The 20,599-nt window shown below is 37.8% G+C and overlaps 1 protein-coding gene and 1 long non-coding RNA gene across 4 annotated transcripts in view; both read right to left on the reverse strand.

Moving 5' to 3' along the window:
• LOC149578117 (S-adenosyl-L-methionine-dependent methyltransferases superfamily protein) overlaps positions 1 to 20,599 on the reverse strand; it is a 182,842-nt gene that overhangs the window by 17,703 nt on the left and 144,540 nt on the right. For all 3 annotated transcript variants that reach the window (XM_089827589.1, XM_089827586.1, XM_089827592.1), the window contains 2 exons: positions 770 to 844; positions 554 to 646 (listed from right to left, as the gene is read on the reverse strand). In XM_089827589.1, coding sequence (XP_089683715.1) covers positions 554 to 646; positions 770 to 844 — 168 coding nt within the window. The remainder of the gene's footprint in view (positions 1 to 553; positions 647 to 769; positions 845 to 20,599) is intronic.
• Positions 11,229 to 12,831, reverse strand: LOC149578118 (uncharacterized). Its single transcript, XR_016355490.1, has 3 exons — positions 12,475 to 12,831; positions 11,823 to 12,356; positions 11,229 to 11,716 (listed from the first exon to the last, which is right to left on the reverse strand). It is a non-coding gene; the product is annotated as an uncharacterized LOC149578118 (long non-coding RNA).

Genomic DNA, 20,599 nt, shown 5'->3' on the forward strand with positions numbered 1-20,599 from the left:
ACATTACATCTGCAATATTCAGATTCTTCACTTTCTAATGGTGGTTTTAGTTTTTGGAATGGCCAATGTGTACAGAACAAATAGAGATAATAAGTTTTGTAATTTTTGCATTGCAAGGGAGATTATTGTATTTTGGAGGAAAGAATAGGTTTTTATACTAACCCTTAATAAGTTATTGGATTGATGACCATTTGAAACCAAACAAAATTAGGGCATGGAAGAAAGGGAAAATTGTTGTTGAACAAATTCAAACAAGGGCCCTAGCACTTGTGGATGCCATGGCCCAAGGTTGCTAGGGACCTTGAGAGCTATGATCTTGAAACTTTCTATGGAGCTTGGGCATGATTTCTGGAGTTTAAGGCTCTTGCAGGGTCCTCCTGTGACCACCAGGTGGCCAGAAACATGAAAAAAGTCATCCTAAACATGCTAGAAAAATGGGCACTAAACTGCATGCAAAATTATATGACAGAGATTTCAGAGCAGACAATTTTCTATCTTAAACACCCTGACATTTAACTTTCCACGGGTTCAAAAGCTAAACATAAGTAAATACCTTCATTTTTGGTACTCGTTTTACGTCAAAATTTTCCTTCCAGAGCTCATTCATCTTTTCATGAATGATAGTAGAACGAAGTTCATATCCTAACTGCAAATACATGTCAAAAGAAGTAAATAAAATTAGAATGAAGATTTACAAATAAAAAATCAGTGAAATGTTGTCAAACAGACTAAATGATCCTGTCTCTCCAACTTCTAATAATATACTAACCAATATGGTTGTCCTGGGCCCAGCTAAAGACAGAATAGTTTTCAGAAGTGGTTCCAGGAGGCGTTCAGCATACACCTAGCAAAAAAATAGGTAATGGTGCAGTTGTTAAAACTGAAGATTGACGTAATGTTTGTGACATCTAGCTATGTAACCTTTCTATAATTATGCTACAATGGGAAATGTGTGTCGTAAATCATTTAGCATTAAATCAAGCCTTGCATACAAGAACAAAAGTTAATAATTAAAATTACTGGAACCTGAATCAGATGCAGAAACATGTAGAAAACATTTCTCAGTCAATCATTATTAAACATATTTATGTATTTGACACCACTCACAGAGGACTGCACCTTAGTCCTTTATTAAAATTGGTACATGGGAGCAGACTTCACAGACTCACACTTGGAGAGTACTTGGCAAGCCCAACAATTTCTACTTGGCAAAATCTACACAACTTTGAGGGTACTAAAAATTAAAATTTCTTAAAAACATTTTTATTTGCAAAAAATCAATTACAAGATGTATTAAATAAAAAATTGACATTTCAAAAGAGAAAATATGTGGTTTTATAACCAAAAAATCATGTAACAATGAGTTTTAACCAGCATTTTACTCACATTAGCATTTGTATCCATGTTTTCCGTGTGTCAATTAAAATACAAGTTAAACTTGTTGCAGAGCAAAAAAAAAAGAGAATACTCAGCAACTCAGAGAGCACTTGCAAAGTTTGCAAACTATGCTTAAGAAATAACTGACAATGGGGCCAATACTAAAAATGGTACATGTAGTAAAGTATAAATTTATAATTACATTGGTATAGTCTTCGATCGCCCGTCATGGACCATGGGATGTTAGGATGGGTTCCCAAGATGAGGGGACAAAGGGCCCAAGTTTGGGGACAGCAAAGGGACGATGGCAAGGAGGCAGTGTTGTATGTACTATATACTATACAAATAGTACTTGAAATGCTAGTTATGAAAAGATGTACAAGAAGTAAAATAGAAAAAACACAAATACTAAATACTTGAACATTGAATATCAATAGAACTAAGAATAATTACTCAATGAAATTTCAATTTGACAAATGAAATTGTCAAATCACCGAATGGAAGATTTCATATACATCATGAATATAATGAAGACAGTTACAATGAGTAGAATGATATCAAAACAAGTACAAAATGTCAAAATATAGTGAAAGGAGGCCTCTAATCATCTCTCAAGGAAAACTTCTCATAACTAGAACTGCTAGCCTTCTCATGGTCAGGATCCGCCAAAGTAACACCAATCAGCCCCATTTCTAAAGCCGAAGTGTCCTGCTCTTCATCAATCTATGATGGATTCTCTATTTGTACATCCCATCATGCTTCTAGACTCTCGTTTGTCTTACAGTCAATGAGATACAGGGCACTATATATAGCCACTAGCTTTTCTACTCTCTTAGAGGTAATTCTAGTCCTCTTCGTAGATCAGTTCTTTACAGCTTCAAAACTAGAAACCTAAGATTGCAGACAAATGGTCAATGCGGTAGTCTTTGCTATTTTTACATGATAGCTCTATGACAAAATCAGGTCCTTCTATGTAATAGTTCCTATATCCATCTTAGCCGCATCCAAATAACCTCTAAGAGTGGCAAATTTTGTCCACTCAGTGCAAATCTTGCCAGCAGTTTTAGCATGATACATCGTATCAATGCACTTGAAGAGCCCTACCTTCACCTCATCATCCTAAATCGGTGTAACTCTATCAGGCCTAGGCATGTACCACTTTTGATTCAAAGCATAAGAAGACATATGCAAAGGAGTGTTCAGCCTATCCCATCTATGCTGAATGATTGGTCAAATGCACTCATTGTAGAATTCTAAAGTGGGGTCCTCTTGTACAATAGCCCTCATCTAATCAAGCATTTAATTAATGCACGCATAGATTTCCCCAAGGGTATGTGCATACCCATCTCCATATTTATTGACATGAAAAAACAGAGCAATGATAGAGAGTATGCATTTTGCATCACTCTTCGCTATCTCCTTCAAACTCTTGCCTACATTGCCTTGGCCTCTGCCCACTAATTCCACTCTCTAGTCATAACCATGAGTTGCAGTGCCTCTTGTAACTCAATCATTCTCTCCAAGAGATTGAAATAAAATGCAAATTTGGTCTCAGCTGGTTTCAAGAACTCCTTTGTGAAGCTCTTGAAGACTGCATGTAAAGTGTGCTAGTTGTAGATAAATATATGTACATCCCTTGCACAACTAACAACTTCTTTAATCAATTCAATCTTCCCTGTGTCCTTTAGTGCATTGTTCATGGCATCCACACATGGGTCTACCAAATTTGTCTCTAGGCTGCCTCAATAAGCTTCAATGCAGCTCTACACGTGTTGCATCTATCACTACTTGGACCACATTTTGTGACTTAATTGTAGGACCAGAAAATGGGCTAATGTCTAACATAATATGAGCAAATCACAAACTCAATAACAATACATTGACACCCTCTAGTCTACCATGAAAGCCAAATGAATCAAAAGAAGAAAACAAATTTAAAACTCCCTCTTTCACTTGTAGCTCCCATGTCCTTCTTTCTTCTCTATGTGATGTAGCTCCAAATTGCCTATAGTGCACACAATCATGAAGCGAAAGTCTAAAATATGGATAATGCTATGAGAATACTTGAAGTTGTGATTTAAGCTTGAGAGAAATAGTGTGAGAATACCAAGAAGCTAAGGACCGGAAATGAGACAAAGAAGCTCATTTTATAATCAACACATAAAGTGAGAGCATTGGATTTGTCACCCTTAGATATGCGACTTGGCACAAGATTCCTTCGAGAACCTATGACAAATATGACACAAGATGCCAAGTGTAGGATTCTATGACGCTTGGAAGTCAAACATGGATAAATCTGGAAGAGAATCTATGACGCGTCATATGACACCTCAAGCCCACTTAAAGCCAAGAATCTACGACAATGGAAGCCAAATATGGATGTGCGTAAGAGAATAAGAATATTGGATTATGACATATCTTAGCCAAGTGTCATAGGAGAATCTACGAGGTGTCACACCCATGTGTCACGATGATGTCAATATTTTGTGGGATATTTGAATTAAAAATCCTTTATTCGACAAAATAAAAATTAGTGAAAATGGAATTAATGATGGAAAATATGACTTAGGAAATTATGAATTTCCATAGTTTGTGAATGATGAACCAATTTATTAATAAAATATTAATTAATTGAGAAGGTTAGCTAAGAAGAATAATTAGTAATGACATAGGATTAAATTATGGGTTATTTAATCCATTGATGTAAAAATCGCCTGAGGAGATTAATCACCTAGGCCTGAAAAAGTTTAATTGGGAAAAATCGGGAAAAATCGGCAAAAAATCAGGGAAAAAATCAGGAACTCAAAAACCACTAAATTTTAATAAAATATGTGATTTTTTTTACAGAATTCAATGTTTTTTTGCATCTAATGACTTAATTACTAACAATACATAAGAAAAAATCATGTTTAGATATATATCAATGCAAAAAGAGTTATTAATCGGTAAATTACTAACAAGTAGTGACAAGTTGTAAATTACTAACAACTAACAAGTTCACAATACATGAGAAGTTGTATTCTCATAAATAAAGTGTCAAATGTAAAGAGTTCAAATAAGCACATCAACATGACTACACATAAGTACAAATGTCAAATACAAGACTACATCTTCCTCTTCCCAGTCGCTTTGCTAGCAAGTGCGGTAGAGGGTAAAGCTCTAGAACTAGAACCCCGCAGGGTCTATGCCTGTGTCTGTGTTTGTGCCAATGCAAGAGATGGTGTAGCTATAGAACTAAATGTCGGTAGCTCCACATTCGCTATGCGCAAGATGTCAAGGTCCTCTGCAGTAAGCTCAATGTCATCATCCTCATCATCGCCCTCCTCGATGTGTAATGTCCCCATTTTTGGCTAACCTCATGTAGCGTGCCGGATTTGCCTATCCTCGACTCTCGTAGGCAAATGGTGTGGAGAGAGAGTCAATTCTGCAGATCAGATGGTCATATTTTGCTCTTGAAGAAGTGTTAAGAGGTTATATTTCATTATTATGTGTTATCGGGGCCTACATGTTATAATTTTAAGTTGAGTTGCACTTTTTATTTTATAAAATTACTTTATTATAAAAAGTGCATCATAATGAGGTTTTATAAAGGATGTTTCTAGAAGTTCTAGCAACTTCTTAGAAAAAGTGAATAAATAGAGGGTTGGGCCTCTCATTTGGACATGCTTGGATTTGAGATTTCTTCTACTTCTTCCATTGTGGAGCAATTTGTAGTCTCTTGGGTCTGCAAATACTATTCGATCTTTGCGAACGAATCACTCCCCTAGATTGGCATAACTGAGGTAGTGAAATATCTACTGAAGGGTTGCATAATTGGAGTTGGTATTCAGCCATCTCATTGGAATTTCATTGAGAAATTGTTTGAAGGGTTTATTTTGGTTGGAATAAGGGTTTCAGATTTACCTTAGCATTGGTGAAGCGTTTGGCAGGGGTTTGAAGACAAAAATTTGTGCATTTTCAGAATTGTCAAATCAGGGTTTGGAACCACATAATTGCTCATATCTTCTCAACCCCTTGGAGTTATTTTTTATGGTTTGGTGGGGTTACTACCTAACCCTAGGCGCCCATATTCCTTGCATTTGGGGGTCCCAAAACCCCAGCATTATTTTTATATAGGGGCCGTACATGCTGGCCTGGGTACGACCTTGCCAGTAGAATCAGCAGCAGCAATTTGGGGGTTCATTTGGGGGCAGTTTGTGGAGGATTTAGTGTCTTTGGCAGCGGTTTACATCAGACATATCCAGCAGCAATACCAGGTGCACATATTGAGGTTTTTTGATTGTCAAAGGTGTTGCATACAAATAGTTGAACAGTCAGCACTGTCATTGCATTGTTGGTTATCTCCAGTTATTAGTTGCTGTTGTAAACCAGTCATCTATCATATAATCTGAACTGGGTTATTGTCATGTCATAGCATTGCATTGTCAAGGGTTTGATGTATTAGAAGTGCATAGTTGTGACAGTCCCCTAAATCTGATATTGTAAAATCAGTCATTAATATAGATGCACAGCTCAGTCCATTATAATCAGTTGTAATCAGATTTGCAGGCATTGATAGGATTGAATATGAAGGTTTATATGTTGTCATCAATCTATATTCATATGCATATGTATTAGACACCACAGTCCCTATATTCTGAAAGTATCAAATCTGAGAGTTTCCATATTCTGAATATTGTTATTGGTACTGTTATTGTTCATTACATTACATTTCGATATTGGCATTGTACTTTGTGGTTTCGTTGCACAACAATTAGCCCTATTCGCAACTCTATTCAGTTACATGCCAAGTGTTTGACAAATTGTCTCAGTTCAGTTTGAGGGTTTTAGTGGCCTTTATAGTAAGGGTCATTACAGTGGTATCAGAGCTATAAGTCCTACCATCCTGTGGAGGTCTTGTAGGGATTTTGGAACAGCCAGATAGAGAGAAAAAATGTTTGACAAAATGAAGGCCGGTCCAGATCAGGGAAAGGAAAGATTCTTACAGTTATTAAACACCTTAGCACAGGGACAGCGATCAGCAGAGCAGAGGACACAGGAACAGAGTCAGAGATTGGAGCTTATGATGCAGATGATGGCTCGTCAAATGGGGTTGAACGCTAACATAGGTGGAGGAAATAATCAGAATGGTAATAATCAAAATGGTAACAATGGGAATAATCAGGATGGGACACATAATGGAGGAGAACAAGTTGGGAACAATTTTGGTCATGCATCCCAGCAAGCTAGGACAGTGAGTTCGAGGCCCATGATTCCCACATTTCCTCCTAGAGCTCTAGAGCAGCCCGTACCTGAGCCCCAGATCACTGATATACAGGACCAGTTGAGGAGAGACTGGGAAGCCGGAGGTCCAGATTTTACTGCTGCAATTACCTTTAGGGAGTATATGGATGTACGGATGAAGCATATGCCACGTGGACATGACAGGAACCAGAGCTATGAGCTACGGAAGAAAGTAGGGAAACTTCAGTTACCATATTATGATGGCTCGGGGAAGTCTACAGCAAGAGCTTGGGTTCAAAAGCTTGACACATACTTTCAATTGCACCCTATGCCTGAGGAAGAAGCTATTAAGTATGCAACAATTCATCTGGATGGGTTAGCACACAAGTGGTGGCATCGTGGTATGGTTACTATGGGTCATGCACACATTACCTCATATGTTAAGGAGAGACTGATTGAACATTTTGATAGGCCTAAGGATCGTACCTTCCCTATGACAGGCAGAAACTTGTATGAGGAGTTTAACAGACATACTGATTCGATACAGGGAGACATTAGCACATCTTCAAGTAATGGTTTATCTGCATCATCTTCATAGGTAGAAGGGGTTACAGATGTTGTGCAGGCTGAGCCAGTAGTATTAGAAGGTGATATCACAAGTACACCAGATTGTGTGATTGACACAGATAGTGATTCCAGTACAGTTGGGCTGGATGAAGTTACAACAGTTGAGGATACTGTCATGTTTGAGGATAGTACAGTTGATCAGATAGTGAGCATTCAGGACTTTGCAGAACATGAGTATCAAGCACAGTTGGATGCTTCTTCACATGAGATAGAGGCTAGTAGCCCTTCACTTGGTTTGGCAAGCCAACTGAAGACAAGGGACAAGGATATTGTCGCGGCTTTATCTCATCATGACAGGATGCGTGGATTGATTGAGAATCACATTTGGATGATTCAACTGCAGGAGAGACAGAAAGGAGTCACAACAGGTTCTTCTTGTGACGACTTACAGCAGATCAAGGAAGGCATGAAGGCAATGAAGGTAAGTTACATACACCTACTGTCAGATCGCGATCATCTCCTTAATCTTGCAGGCATCTATTTAGATGCATTGAAGAAGAAGGAGGAGGAGGTTGACCGGTTTTCTCATGAGCTGGAGGATACTCAAAATTCCTTGGTGTGTATTCAGTTGGCTCTCCAGGATTCTGAGAGACATGTGGACGAGCGTTGTCTTCAGGTGAGCTCAGTTCGGGAGTTAGCGCGTATAGCAGGGACTCAGATTCCTTTTATAGTCAGATCACATGTTGATGATTTCTCAGAGATGATAGAGTTTACAGGAGAGTCCCAGGATCTGAGTATTACAGATGATAGCTATTCTGAGGTTACTCCCTTGGACAATGTACCAGGGATAGAGTATAGGAGTTCGACCAGTCAGCACAATCATGTGTCTAGTCAGCTGAGAGTTGGCAAGCGAGACATTTCTATCGCTTGCGAGCATTTCGATGCTGCTCGTTAGTTGTTAGCAGTTTATGGATGGGGTTCTCCTACTAGTGATGAGCAGGGAGGTAGTTATCTTTCTTTGACAGAAATCCACTCTTTATGGGAGGCTATTCGGATTTTGAGACAGGATTATATGCAGTTGGTAGCTGACAGAGATCATCTTATAGAGTGGGGCAGTATAGCATACGAGGCATTAGTAGTCAAGGAAGAGGAGGTGAGCGAGCTTACTCAGTAGCTCGAGGTGACTTCTGAGATCCTTGAGAGAACACAGTTGGCTTTCAAGGAGTCACAGTTTTGTTTGGCTGAGGTAACCATGGAGTTAGGGCGACTGCAGTCTTTACCAGTTTCTATACAGTCCCAGACTATGGTATCTAGTGATCCGAGGATGTCCACGGTTGAGATTGCCAGAGACAGTGGAGATGGGAATGCATCCATCCTAGATACTAGTAGTGGCATATCTTGTTCCCTTCCACTAGAGTCAAGCTCGGTTGAATTGGGTGTTGCAGTTGAGCATTGTAGTCCGCTCGACATGATGGTGATCTCTACTACTGATGGCGTGGAGACTTGTGATATTGTACCAGAGATCATGTTTGATGCTGAGGAGTCGGTAGTTGGCATGGTTCCTATCAGTAGTACTACTCCTTTGGAGGTGTCTTCGGAGGTAGTGGCGAGTTCGGGCGTGGTTAGTGATCAGTTGCAATTAGTTTCATCAGGATTGCAGTCTGAGCCACTGACTGAGGTTGGCGCATTTTATTGGCCTTACACTGTGAAGTATGCTCATCAATTTACCTTTGATGACCATGTTGATGAGATGATGATACGTAGATGTACTTTGGTTTTTAGTGTTGGTCATCAGTTTTGGAATGGTTTGACTCCACCGGTAGAGAGTTGTGAGGCATATGACGTCGTGTTGGGTTTGGCGAGTGACAGCTGGATGGTTCATGATCAGGAGATTGGGGGTGATACTGCTGTTGTTGATGATTCAGCCGTAGTTCTTGTTTTCACTCCCTTGGCTATGCCATCTTCTCACTTAGCTAATGACCAGTCATAGTTGGTTGCATTATGTTTGCAGGATGAGTTGGTTGGTTCTTTTTACTGGCATTATATTTCAGAGTACATTCATCGGATTGCTTTTGATTCATGTATTCAGGAGTTGTTGGCAAATAGATTTGGTTTGAGTGATTGCTATCTATTGTGTGATGCCTATTGGCCGTCAACGGGGCATGGGAGTTATGGTGATGCCAGCATGGCTGGTGATCTGCAGAGACATGTTGACTCCAGTTGGTGTATAGTGTGTGGATTCTCTGCACTTGGTGCAGTTTCATTTCGGAGTGTTCACCATTATTGCAGAGATGGATTGTGCGCTCTATGTAGGCCAGTGGGATGTGTTGATGACATTTGCTATGTTGATAGTTTCAGTTGTCCTCTCTACTTGGGTTTTGATATTTTCAAAGTTAATGTTTCATGGGTTCCTAACTGTGGCAGTTATGGAGTTAGAGTTCAATTGAGCAGTGGTTCACGATTCATTCATGGATTCCTCTTGGTTATTTTGCAAAGGATATTGCAGGAGCTTGCGTTGGTTGACTGCAGTACAGTTCATGACTTCATTTGGGATCCAGGTGGATTGACTGGGTTGTTGTTCAGCCATTGCTTGGGGACAAGCAATTTCAGGAAGGGCGGATTGTAATGTCCCCATTTTTGGCTGACCTCGTGTAGCGTGCCAGATTTGCCTATCCTCGACTCTCGTAGGCAAATGGTGTGGAGAGAGAGTCAATTCTGCAGATCAGATGGTCATATTTTGCTCTTGAAGAAGTGTTAAGAGGTTATATTTCATTATTATGTGTTATCGGGGCCTACATGTTATAATTTTAAGTTGAGTTGCACTTTTTATTTTATAAAATTACTTTATTATAAAAAGTGCATCATAATGAGGTTTTATAAAGGATGTTTCTAGAAGTTCTAGCAACTTCTTAGAAAAAGTGAATAAATAGAGGGTTGGGCCTCTCATTTGGACATGCTTGGATTTGAGATTTCTTCTACTTCTTCCATTGTGGAGCAATTTGTAGTCTCTTGGGTCTGCAAATACTATTCGATCTTTGGGAACGAATCACTCCCCTAGATTGGCATAACTGAGGTAGTGAAATATCTACTGAAGGGTTGCATAATTGGAGTTGGTATTCAGCCATCTCATTGGAACTTCATTGAGAAATTGTTTGAAGGGTTTATTTTGGTTGGAATAAGGGTTTCAGATTTACCTTAGCATTGGTGAAGCGTTTGGCAGGGGTTTGAAGACAAAATTTGTGCATTTTCAGAATTGTCAAATCAAGGTTTGGAACCACATAATTGCTCATATCTTCTCAACCCCTTGGAGTTATTTTTTATGGTTTGGTGGGGTTACTACCTAACCCTAGGCGCCCATATTCCTTGCATTTGGGGGTCCCAAAACCCCAGCATTATTTTTATATAGGGGCCGTACATGCTGGCCTGGGTATGGCCTTGCCAGTAGAATCAGCAGCAACAATTTGGGGGTTCATTTGGGGGCAGTTTGTGGAGGATTTAGCGTCTTTGGCAGCGGTTTACATCAGACATCTCCAGCAGCAATACCAGGTGCACATATTGAGGTTTTTTGATTATCAAAGGTGTTGCATACAAATAGTTGAACAGTCAGCACTGTCATTGCATTGTTGGTTATCTCCAGTTATTAGTTGCTGTTGTAAACCAGTCATCTATCATATAATCTGAACTGGGTTATTGTCATGTCATAGCATTGCATTGTCAAGGGTTTGATGTATTAGAAGTGCATAGTTGTGACAGTCCCCTAAATCTGATATTGTAAAATCAGTCATTAATGTAGATGCACAGCTCAGTCCATTATAATCAGTTGTAATCAGATTTGCATGCATTGATAGGATTGAATATGAAGGTTTATATGTTGTCATCAATCTATATTCATATGCATATGTATTAGACACCACAGTCCCTATATTCTGAAAGTATCAAATCTGAGAGTTTCCATATTCTGAATATTGTTATTGGTACTGTTATTGTTCATTACATTACATTTCGATATTGGCATTGTGCATTGTACTTTGTGGTTTCGTTGCACAACAATTAGCCCTATTCGCAGCTCTATTCAGTTACATGCCAAGTGTTTGACAAATTGTCTCAGTTCAGTTTGAGGGTTTTAGTGGCCTTTATAGTAAGGGTCATTACACGATGTCATCCAAATCGATGTCATATCCAGTTCCACCCCCTTCCTCCTCCGCAGCCTCCTCCGCGGCCTCCCTCTCCAAATTGGAGATGTCCTCCTGTGTAAATAAGGGAGCCTACTCCTGTGCTGTCCAATCATAATAAGGATCTATCTCATCCAAATCAATTGGCCCAGGAGGATGTTATTGTGCCCTTTTCATGCGCAATTTAAGATTATATTGCACATAGACCATGTCATTCATCCTCTTTTGGGACAACCTATTTCTCTTTTTTGTGTGGATGGCCTCAAACAAACTCCAGTTGCGCTCACAATGTGATGCGCTGCAAGGCTGTGATAGGATTCTGAGAGCAAATTTTGCAAGATTTGGAGTGCTTGCACCCCAAGTGGTCCACCAAGCCACTGCATCACAAAAATTATACAAGTTAGAAAATACTAATAGACAACAAAAAGCGAAACATAAATGTTAATTTAGCATTTGAGATTCAGAAGTTTGTAAATGTATTACCTGGGGTTTGTGTAAGCCTTGCCCTCTTGCATAGAGGAGTGGAGAACACCTTGCCCCCTACTGAGGTGAAGATCTCCTACTCAACGATGATCTTATCTCTTGTTTCCTCGCTGGTTACCATCTTTTCGACGCACTCACTTAGGCCTCTGATGACCTCTCCATCAGGATCTGCATATGTACCATCAGCCCTAAAACCAAAAACCAAAAACAAATAAGTCTTGCAATTTTAGTACACACCCAACACCCTACGAAAGCAAAATGAACTCAAGTCTTCGTTAACTTAAATTTGAGTAAGAATGAGCTTACGGTATACCTAAAACGTGGGTTGAGGAAATATCCTGCTACATGAATGGGTTGGAGCTAATTATTCCACCTTCTATCAATGATCTGCCAAATGGGTTCATATTTGATGCTTTCCCCCTTGTAGTAATTTTTGACAAATTCTTTGGCCTTGTCCATGGCCTCATATAGTTCACCCATTGGCGTTTGGTCTCCATCAACCAAACGCAGAACTCTGACTAAAGGCTCAGACACCTACAATATAAATTTGAAATTAGTTGACAAGTTACAAAATTATTATTTACTTGAGTTACAAACTTAGTATGTTATAAAGTTGTAAAGTGTAAACTAAAACTTAAAGTTTTATAGTTACCTTTACTATTTCATCGGCCTTATCTGCAAAATATTTATCAAACACAATCCGCACAACATTCTCTCCTTCACTTCTTTGAAAATGTGGAATCAAGCCATTTTTTGGAAACAAACATTTGCTTCAAAGAAACCAAATTATCGAGAATGCTTTGCAATGTCAAGAAAATCATTGCAAACCTTGTGACGACAAGCCTGACAATTTCTTTGCCATAAGTGTGCTCTCTCATCAAGCTAAGGACCCATGGGTGATTGTATATGTATTTTGTCACCCACCTTGCATCCTCCACAATTGGAGTGACCCACTCAAGTTTTCCCATGTCCTCCAAAAGAAGGTCAAGGACATGAGTTGCACACGAGGTCCAAGAGAGAGTGGGGTGCCTGTACTGTAGGAGTTTTCCTGCCAATTGTAAAAGAAAATACTAATTAGTTTCCAAATTTTCAAAAATATCAAACTATTAAAAATTCTTGTTGTGAAATTCACAATGCACATGCAACATAAAATTACGGTTTACCTGCTGATACATATGCAGCAGCATTGTCTGTGATGATTTGCAGCACATTTTCAATGCCAATCTCTAAGACCATGTTCTCCAACATCAATGCCAATGTCTGAGCATTTTTTACCTTGCTAGAGGCATCGATTGATTTCAGGAACACCACATTATCATTACAATAGGCCAAAAAATTAATTATGGTCCTGCTCTTCCTATCCGTCCACCCGTCAGAAAGAATGGTGCAACCAAATTTTGTCCATTTTTGTTTCTGTTCCTCAACAAATGCTTTGGCCTCTCAACAACAATTCCAATAAGCCTACAAAAACAAAATTTAGTTATGTCTTAGATTCTTAGTAATTTTAAATTGATTTAGACTTTAGTAATCAACATTCTAATTTCTAGATAAATTAATTAAAATTTAGAACTAAGTTAAAAGTTAAAAATTAAAAGGAAATCGAGTGTAATAAAATTATTCGCTTACCTACCACCCAACACAAAACAAGAAGGGGACTTGTACCCCTTTCCTGCAACTGTCAACCCTGTGGCCAAAGCCTCCCAATAGGGACTATCAACAACACTAATAGGAAGGTTGTTGAAAACCCAAAAATTTGCTAGTGCATTGTCCACCTGGTCATGGACCTCCTTATTCCATCTAGTGGCCTCTAATGAAGGTTGTGCACTAGGTGTGTGCCTCGGCACAAAATAGCTCCCTATCCCAGAAGCACCTGCTGATCTTGATGGTGCAGAAGTGCTAGGAGGTGTAGGAGTGGGAGTGGGAGTGGGAGCGGAACTCATGAAAGAAAAACCTCCCTGTTTGCAAACATGCGGCCCACGATAAGAGCCGGCCATGCTCTCAATCGCTGCCTCCTCCTCCTGAACATCAACAAAACTGCCCTAGGTCTCTGCTATGGCTGCCCTGACATGCAATTTATTCCGCTCTCTTTGCAATTATTTTTGCTCTTCAGCTGCAAGCAAGGCATTTGCAAACCTTTTTATTTTTTCTGTTGTACTCTCACAAGGATTCATATCATGTTTTGAGATCCCTGCGATGTAATATTTGAACCGCTAAATGCCCCTGGATATTACTTTTTCACATTGAATGCAAATCACTTTGGTTGGTTCATCGAGTGCTTCATAGGCATATTTCCATGCCTAATCTCTCGCATTCTTTGGCCTGGTGCCAATGTAGCCTGAAGGGCATGGAATCAATGGCCATTTGTCTGCCATTTAAAACTACTGTGGGCTACCTTACGCAAACAAATTTTTTTTAAAAACTATAAATAAATTATAACAAGATCAAAGTTAACAATTAAACAAAGAATTCAAGCAACATTCCAATAATAGCGCCAATAAATTGAAATCCAAATAACATTCAAACAAACTAGCTACTAAGGTTTCAAATTTTTCAAAAAAGTGCAAATTTCTAACATAAATTTGATCTAGAATGGAAAAAAATGCAAATGAATGCATTTAATCTTGCTTACATTCATCAAATGCATTCCTAACTAATTAGGAATGTATTTTTATCCATTTACATGCAAGAAAAAAGAATACAATCTCTTGCAAAAATAAAAAACAAAGATTCAAATCACTTACCTAGTAACGAAGAAATCGAATCAAAAGGCCTCCAAATGCACTCGATTCCGCCTCTTGCTTGCCAAGAACTCTTCCTCTATCCTCTCCTCTCCAAAACGCCCTAAGCAATTTAAAAACTGAATGAAAAAAATATGTTTTTCGTCACTTTATGTGACTGTCGGGTGCAGGCGATTTTTTTCCAAGAAATCGCGATTTTTAGGCGATTAATCGCCTATTAATCTACGATTTTTTTGAAAAAATCTGCAAAAAAAATCGCGATTTTTGGGGCGACTAAATTGCCGGCCCCAAAAAATTGCAATTTTTTCTAGTATCACCGATTAATCGACGATACTCACATCTATGATTTAATCCTATAGAGAAAATTAGTAGGTGACTGGCCAATTTGATTAAATAAGAGTGATAGTATCCTTTGATGAAAATGTGATGATGATATGGATTGAATAGGATGATGACAAGTAGACCAAAGCCATGGTCAAATTGATTGATTGATTAACATGATATGAATTAAGGATATGTAACACTTAACCGATATCGTAAATGCTACAGGATCGAGATTGATTGATATGGTTGATCATAATAACATCGACGGACACTGTCAATATTATTAAAATGGTTGATAATGCCATGATCCGACATTGAAAGACTCAACGATGTCAAAGATCGGATGACATGAATGATAGTTTGACCTAGCACTAAGAGCCATGATAGTACTAAGGTCAGGTTGCTAAGATTTGATAGATTGATAGGTTTCCAAGGCACTGAAAGCCATAACAATGCCTAGGATTGGGCAAATGATGATGGATTTGGGATTTTTGACATGTTCCATGATGATTTAGACTAATTCCGGGTGATTCCGAGTTGATTTGAAATGGTTTTGAGTTGATATGAAATGATTTTGAAATGATATGAAATTGATGTGAAAGAGGATGCAAATGATGACGGACACTGCTAAGATATGATCAAGTTGGCCAAAAGATCGAAATTAGTGGATTGAGAAAATGGGATGAATTAGTGTGAAGTGATGAAACCATAGATGCGAACCATTTTTAAGCGTCTACACTAACCTCCTCAATAACCTCTCCAAGGACCTCAAACTAAAAATCAGCATCTTTGTGGTGCCCTAAATAATCAAACACCCTAAAGAAAGTATGAGCCCTCTACACATGTAACCATGATGTTGACGAGTAGACAATGGCTACTAGTGTCCATCCACACATCTAAAAGGTTGCATAGAGACTTTGCCCAACTTGCCTCGGTCTTCTCCATCAAAACATTGATCTTGGCATAGTTCTTATCGAAGATCGTGATCATCGATTTGTGTTCTAATGTCCCATTTTTTAGATTGCACTAATTTTTTTCCTAGAACCACAAATTCTATTATAAATGTGAATCGTAAGTCTATTAGAGATATAACCTTAGCACTTAAAGTGTTTGAACAAGGTAAATCCTGATTTAGATCTTGTAATCACCAAATAAGGAAAGAGGTGTACATAGTTTAACTGCTAGTATTATATAATCTATCTCCTAAATCCCCAAAGGTTGCATCCCTTAAGAGATATGCCATGAGAAAATTGGTTTGTTAAGCAAATTGCATCCCTTCAAAATATGTGTCAATTGGCTTATTATACCAATTGTACCCCTTTCTATTTGCTAGCACTTAATTATCTTTAATCGCATCCTCTTAAGGATGACCATTAGTCAAACATTCTATATCGGACCCCTTGATACATTCTTTCTCAGAGTCATTGGCTGAAGTCTATTGTTGGCTTAATAACATTGCTAAGTGCCTCTTCATCTCATAACAAATTATTTTGAATAACTTAATCGATGATTACCCTATTATCTTATTAGCATGCCTCTTGATAAGAGACATCAATTAGATGATAGTTATCTTGCTTTCCTTGATTGATATTATGAATCAGTATTTTTTATAGTTTGAACGATCAATGTTTTGTTGATTCTACTTGTTCCATGCGATGACTAGGAAGCTAGCTGATTTGATTAAGTGTTGACTGATTCTCCTTGATGATTTTGTTGCTAATTGTTCCATGTATCAATGTGTAGTGGATGATTTCAAGGATGCCTGTATTGGCATGCTTTATATCCTCATCAGGTGGACAAACATCATTTTATCGAACATGCACCTTTCCATTGTAATGAGTCTTAGCACCTTTAATTCATATTATCGCACCCTTTTGTAGTTAATTGTTAGTGGTATATAATATTCCAATTATAAGCTTTGTAATCAATTCCAATAATTTCTAAGCGACCACTCTTATTCATAGTATTTTAACCCTTATTCATAATATTTTAATACTCTTGTTTGTAATATTTTAAGAAGACTCAATCATCCTGTTGACTCTACTATACTGTTGATGAGTATCGCAAGGTAATGTCCTTAGTATAATGGGTGTATTCATTTGGTTTATTTGCATCCTTTATGGTCATATTGTCGTCATTGTGTAGTATTAACCAATGCTTATCCTATGGTTGAGGGTTAATAATACCTTAATGCCTTTTTATAAGATGGATTATCTTAATCCATTTTTCTTGGTAATTTATTATTATTATTATTATTTGATAGATAATGGGCCGAAGCCTAGATTATTTATATTATTTGTTGATATTGATGATTACTATTTATTAAGCTCAGGTAGACTCAAACCCAAGACCTCCCAAATGAGAGGCTCACAAATTGCCTCATCACTAACATGGTAGGAATGATAGGGAATCATAATGGGATCCTCAACTTGTCCAACCTAAACCCAAGAGCAGGACTTTGGTCCTCTTGGCCTTAATGGCAGAACTTTGGCATTCATCAAGGCCGTGTACTTAGTTGGCAATCTTATTCCTCTTAACTATCCAACCTAAGCCCAAAAGTAGAACTTTGACCCTCTTGGCCTTGATGGAAGAACCTTGGCATTGATCAAGGTGATCTACTTAGATGGCAGTCCCAATCCTCTTAATTGTCCAAACCTAAGCCCAAGAGAACTTTGGCCCTCTTGACCTTGAAGGTACAACTTTGGCATCCATCTAGGGGGTCTACTCAAAATTCCTTCCAAGACTAGAAGCACTGTAATCACCCCAACCGGTTATAACTTCAACAAACACCAAATTCTTTACTAATTCAGTTGTTTGACATTTTGTCAAACACTTCGCAAGCAAGCTCTGATACCAATGTAATATCCCTTGCCCAAACTGACTGATTTTAGCTCAAGGAATATTGTCAAACACTTGTAAGCTGCCTTTCTCTTTTCTGTTTTTTATGTTTTAGATTGTTTGATATAGTTTGAATGATGCTAAGAAATGTAGAATGTTTGCAAATGATATTACAACACCTCTTACAATGAACTAATATGCAAGTGCAGTTCTTTTTGGTATTTTCGATGCACATACATAGAAACTAGATATGGAATACATACCTACAGGCTATAGCCAACTAACATTTTGACAAACAATTGACATACAACTATTATGCTGATCATATATGCTATTAGATGGTCATTTTGTCAAACAAATAGTATGCAACATATATCTCCTTTATTGAATTCATTCCCATGTACAATGCTGCTATGAATTTGCCAAGACAAATGGGCTTACAATAATGACTACAACATTGCCAAATTTGATACTGAGTTATCACTTACAACAGCAAAATTATATGCCTAAAATTACAATGCTAACTACTAATAGTTGCAAGAGGAACCTAATAATAGTAATGCCCAAGGATGGAGATGAAAGTTGCAATCGGAATCAAGCATAAATATTGTAGTACAGCACTGTTCATGCATACTGTACCAGCCAACAATAAATCTATTCTCCAATTTAAGCACAAATAGAACTCCAAAATAAAGCTCTCCTGAATGCCAAATTCATTGGATATTTCACCACCTCAAATGGTTGCAACACTGATGAATTGATGCTCTCCAATGGCTAACTGAAATCAGAACCCTTAGTTTTTTCTCCCAAGTTCATATCAAATGCAATTCACAATAATCAGATGCTTAACAATGAAGCTCTGGCCTCTATTTATTATTTTCCTTCACCCTTCTAGAAGGAAAAAAAATATTATTTAACTGCACTCTCTAGAAGCTTCCCCCTTTCCAATACAATAATTAGTTCTGCTTCTAGAAAATTAAATTAATTAAATATAAAGTCACCTTTTAATTTTAATTTATTTAATGACTTTATAAGAAATTAATTTAATCAATTTCTCCTTATTTCTCCACTTAGCCTTCGAAGGATGTAAAGGCTAAGAACTCTACTGAGATGCTAAAAAGATGGGGACAGTACAAGGGCTCCATTAGGTTGCCCTGTTATCCAATGCTAGACCCAAGGGAAGAAGCTCTATCCCCGTAGGCCTCATACCTCATGTGATGGTGTATCTAATGGGCCTCGTCATTCCCCCTTGTTGACATCACTTCACTTCAAGGAACATTACTCCAAGGTAGTGCCTTTGTATGATGTAACCTGTGCCCACCCCACCAAAGGCCTTAGAGCCTTTGTATGAGGTGCCCAAGCTCTTTCCACTACAACCCTTATCTAGTGATTTTGCATGATGTAGCACATTCCATTCTCTACAAGCCTTACATTGTTTTGTAAGGCAATAATCTAATGTGTGAAAATATAAACACAACAGTATTCTATTCATATATCAAATTGTAGATGTGAACAAGCAATTATCTAAATATAAACATAATTCATTTCATCCTAAGACTATGATGTTTGTTAAGTAACACAAATATTGATCTATACATACTAACTCAATAAGTACTATGCCAAGAATACATACCAAATATCATTGGTTATTGTATGGTTGTGGCACATACCATTCCTTCTTTTCTTTTCTATTGTTTATTTGGTCCTCTATTCAATCATGCTTTTAGTGATCTGATTCTCGTTTCCTTTATATTCATCTATTCCTCTCTATTTACAGTTGTTCGAAGGAATTCAATCTGGTATATATTTTCTTGCTCCCCTCAAGTTGGCAAGAGCATTCTCTGATACCACTTGTAATGTCCCCTTGTTGAGATCACCCTATTTTTTGTCCTACTATCACAAATTCTATTAAAAATACAAATCATAACACTATTAGAGATATAACCCTACCACTTAAAAAATGTTTAAACAAGGTAAATCTTGATTTAGGTCTTGCAATCACCAAATAGGGAAAGAGGTGTACATAATTTAAGAGTTTGTATTATATAATCTCTCTCCCAAAACCCCAAAGGTTGCATCCCTTAAGAGACAAGCCATGAGCAAATTGGTTTGTTAAGCAAATTTTGTCCCTTCAAAATACATGTTGATTTGGTTTATTATACCAATTGTACCCATTTATATTTGCTAGCAATTAATTATCATTAAAGCATCCTCCTCAGTATGACCATTGGTCAAGCATTCTATATCGCATCCCTTGATACATTCTCTATCAGGGTTGTTGTCCTGCATTTTGTCACCACGAAATGTAGGTAACAATACGAAACTTTTTCAAATTAGTTCTGCATTTATCTAAGTCTAATTCATTATTTAATTGGTTAGTATTGATCAACCAATCGGTCCCAATTGATATAATAGACTCTTTTACTAAAAGCTTTCATTAAGTCTTTTTTGTTTTTCTATTTGTCAAGCCTATACTTGATTTTTGAGGCCTTCATTGTCTTTTTCTTCTTTTTTGAGTTTTTGATCCTTTGGTTTTGCTCAAGTCATTTCTTTCGGTTTTCCCTTCAATTCGGTATATCTTAGGGTTTAATCGGGGTTGATAGTCAAAAGATATGACCAATTTAGTACCCAAAAAGTGGACCTTTTAGGTGCAAATGCACGAATTAAAAATATCATGTTATATTTTTAAGTTGACATTCACTTTTTGAAAAATATAACATGAATTCATTTTATGTTGTGTTTTTAAGTTACTTTATCATTTTGATTTTTCACTTAAAGTAACCATAGTGCACTTTATGTTATATTCAAGGTCACCGGGAGATGGGGAGACTTCGAGATCTTTGGTACTGGTACTGGTACCGGTACGGCAATTTTTCA

This window comes from Cupressus sempervirens, chromosome 1 (assembly GCF_028749045.1).
Source record: "Cupressus sempervirens isolate cs-2001-9-10 chromosome 1, ASM2874904v1, whole genome shotgun sequence".
Classification (NCBI taxonomy): domain Eukaryota; kingdom Viridiplantae; phylum Streptophyta; class Pinopsida; order Cupressales; family Cupressaceae; genus Cupressus; species Cupressus sempervirens.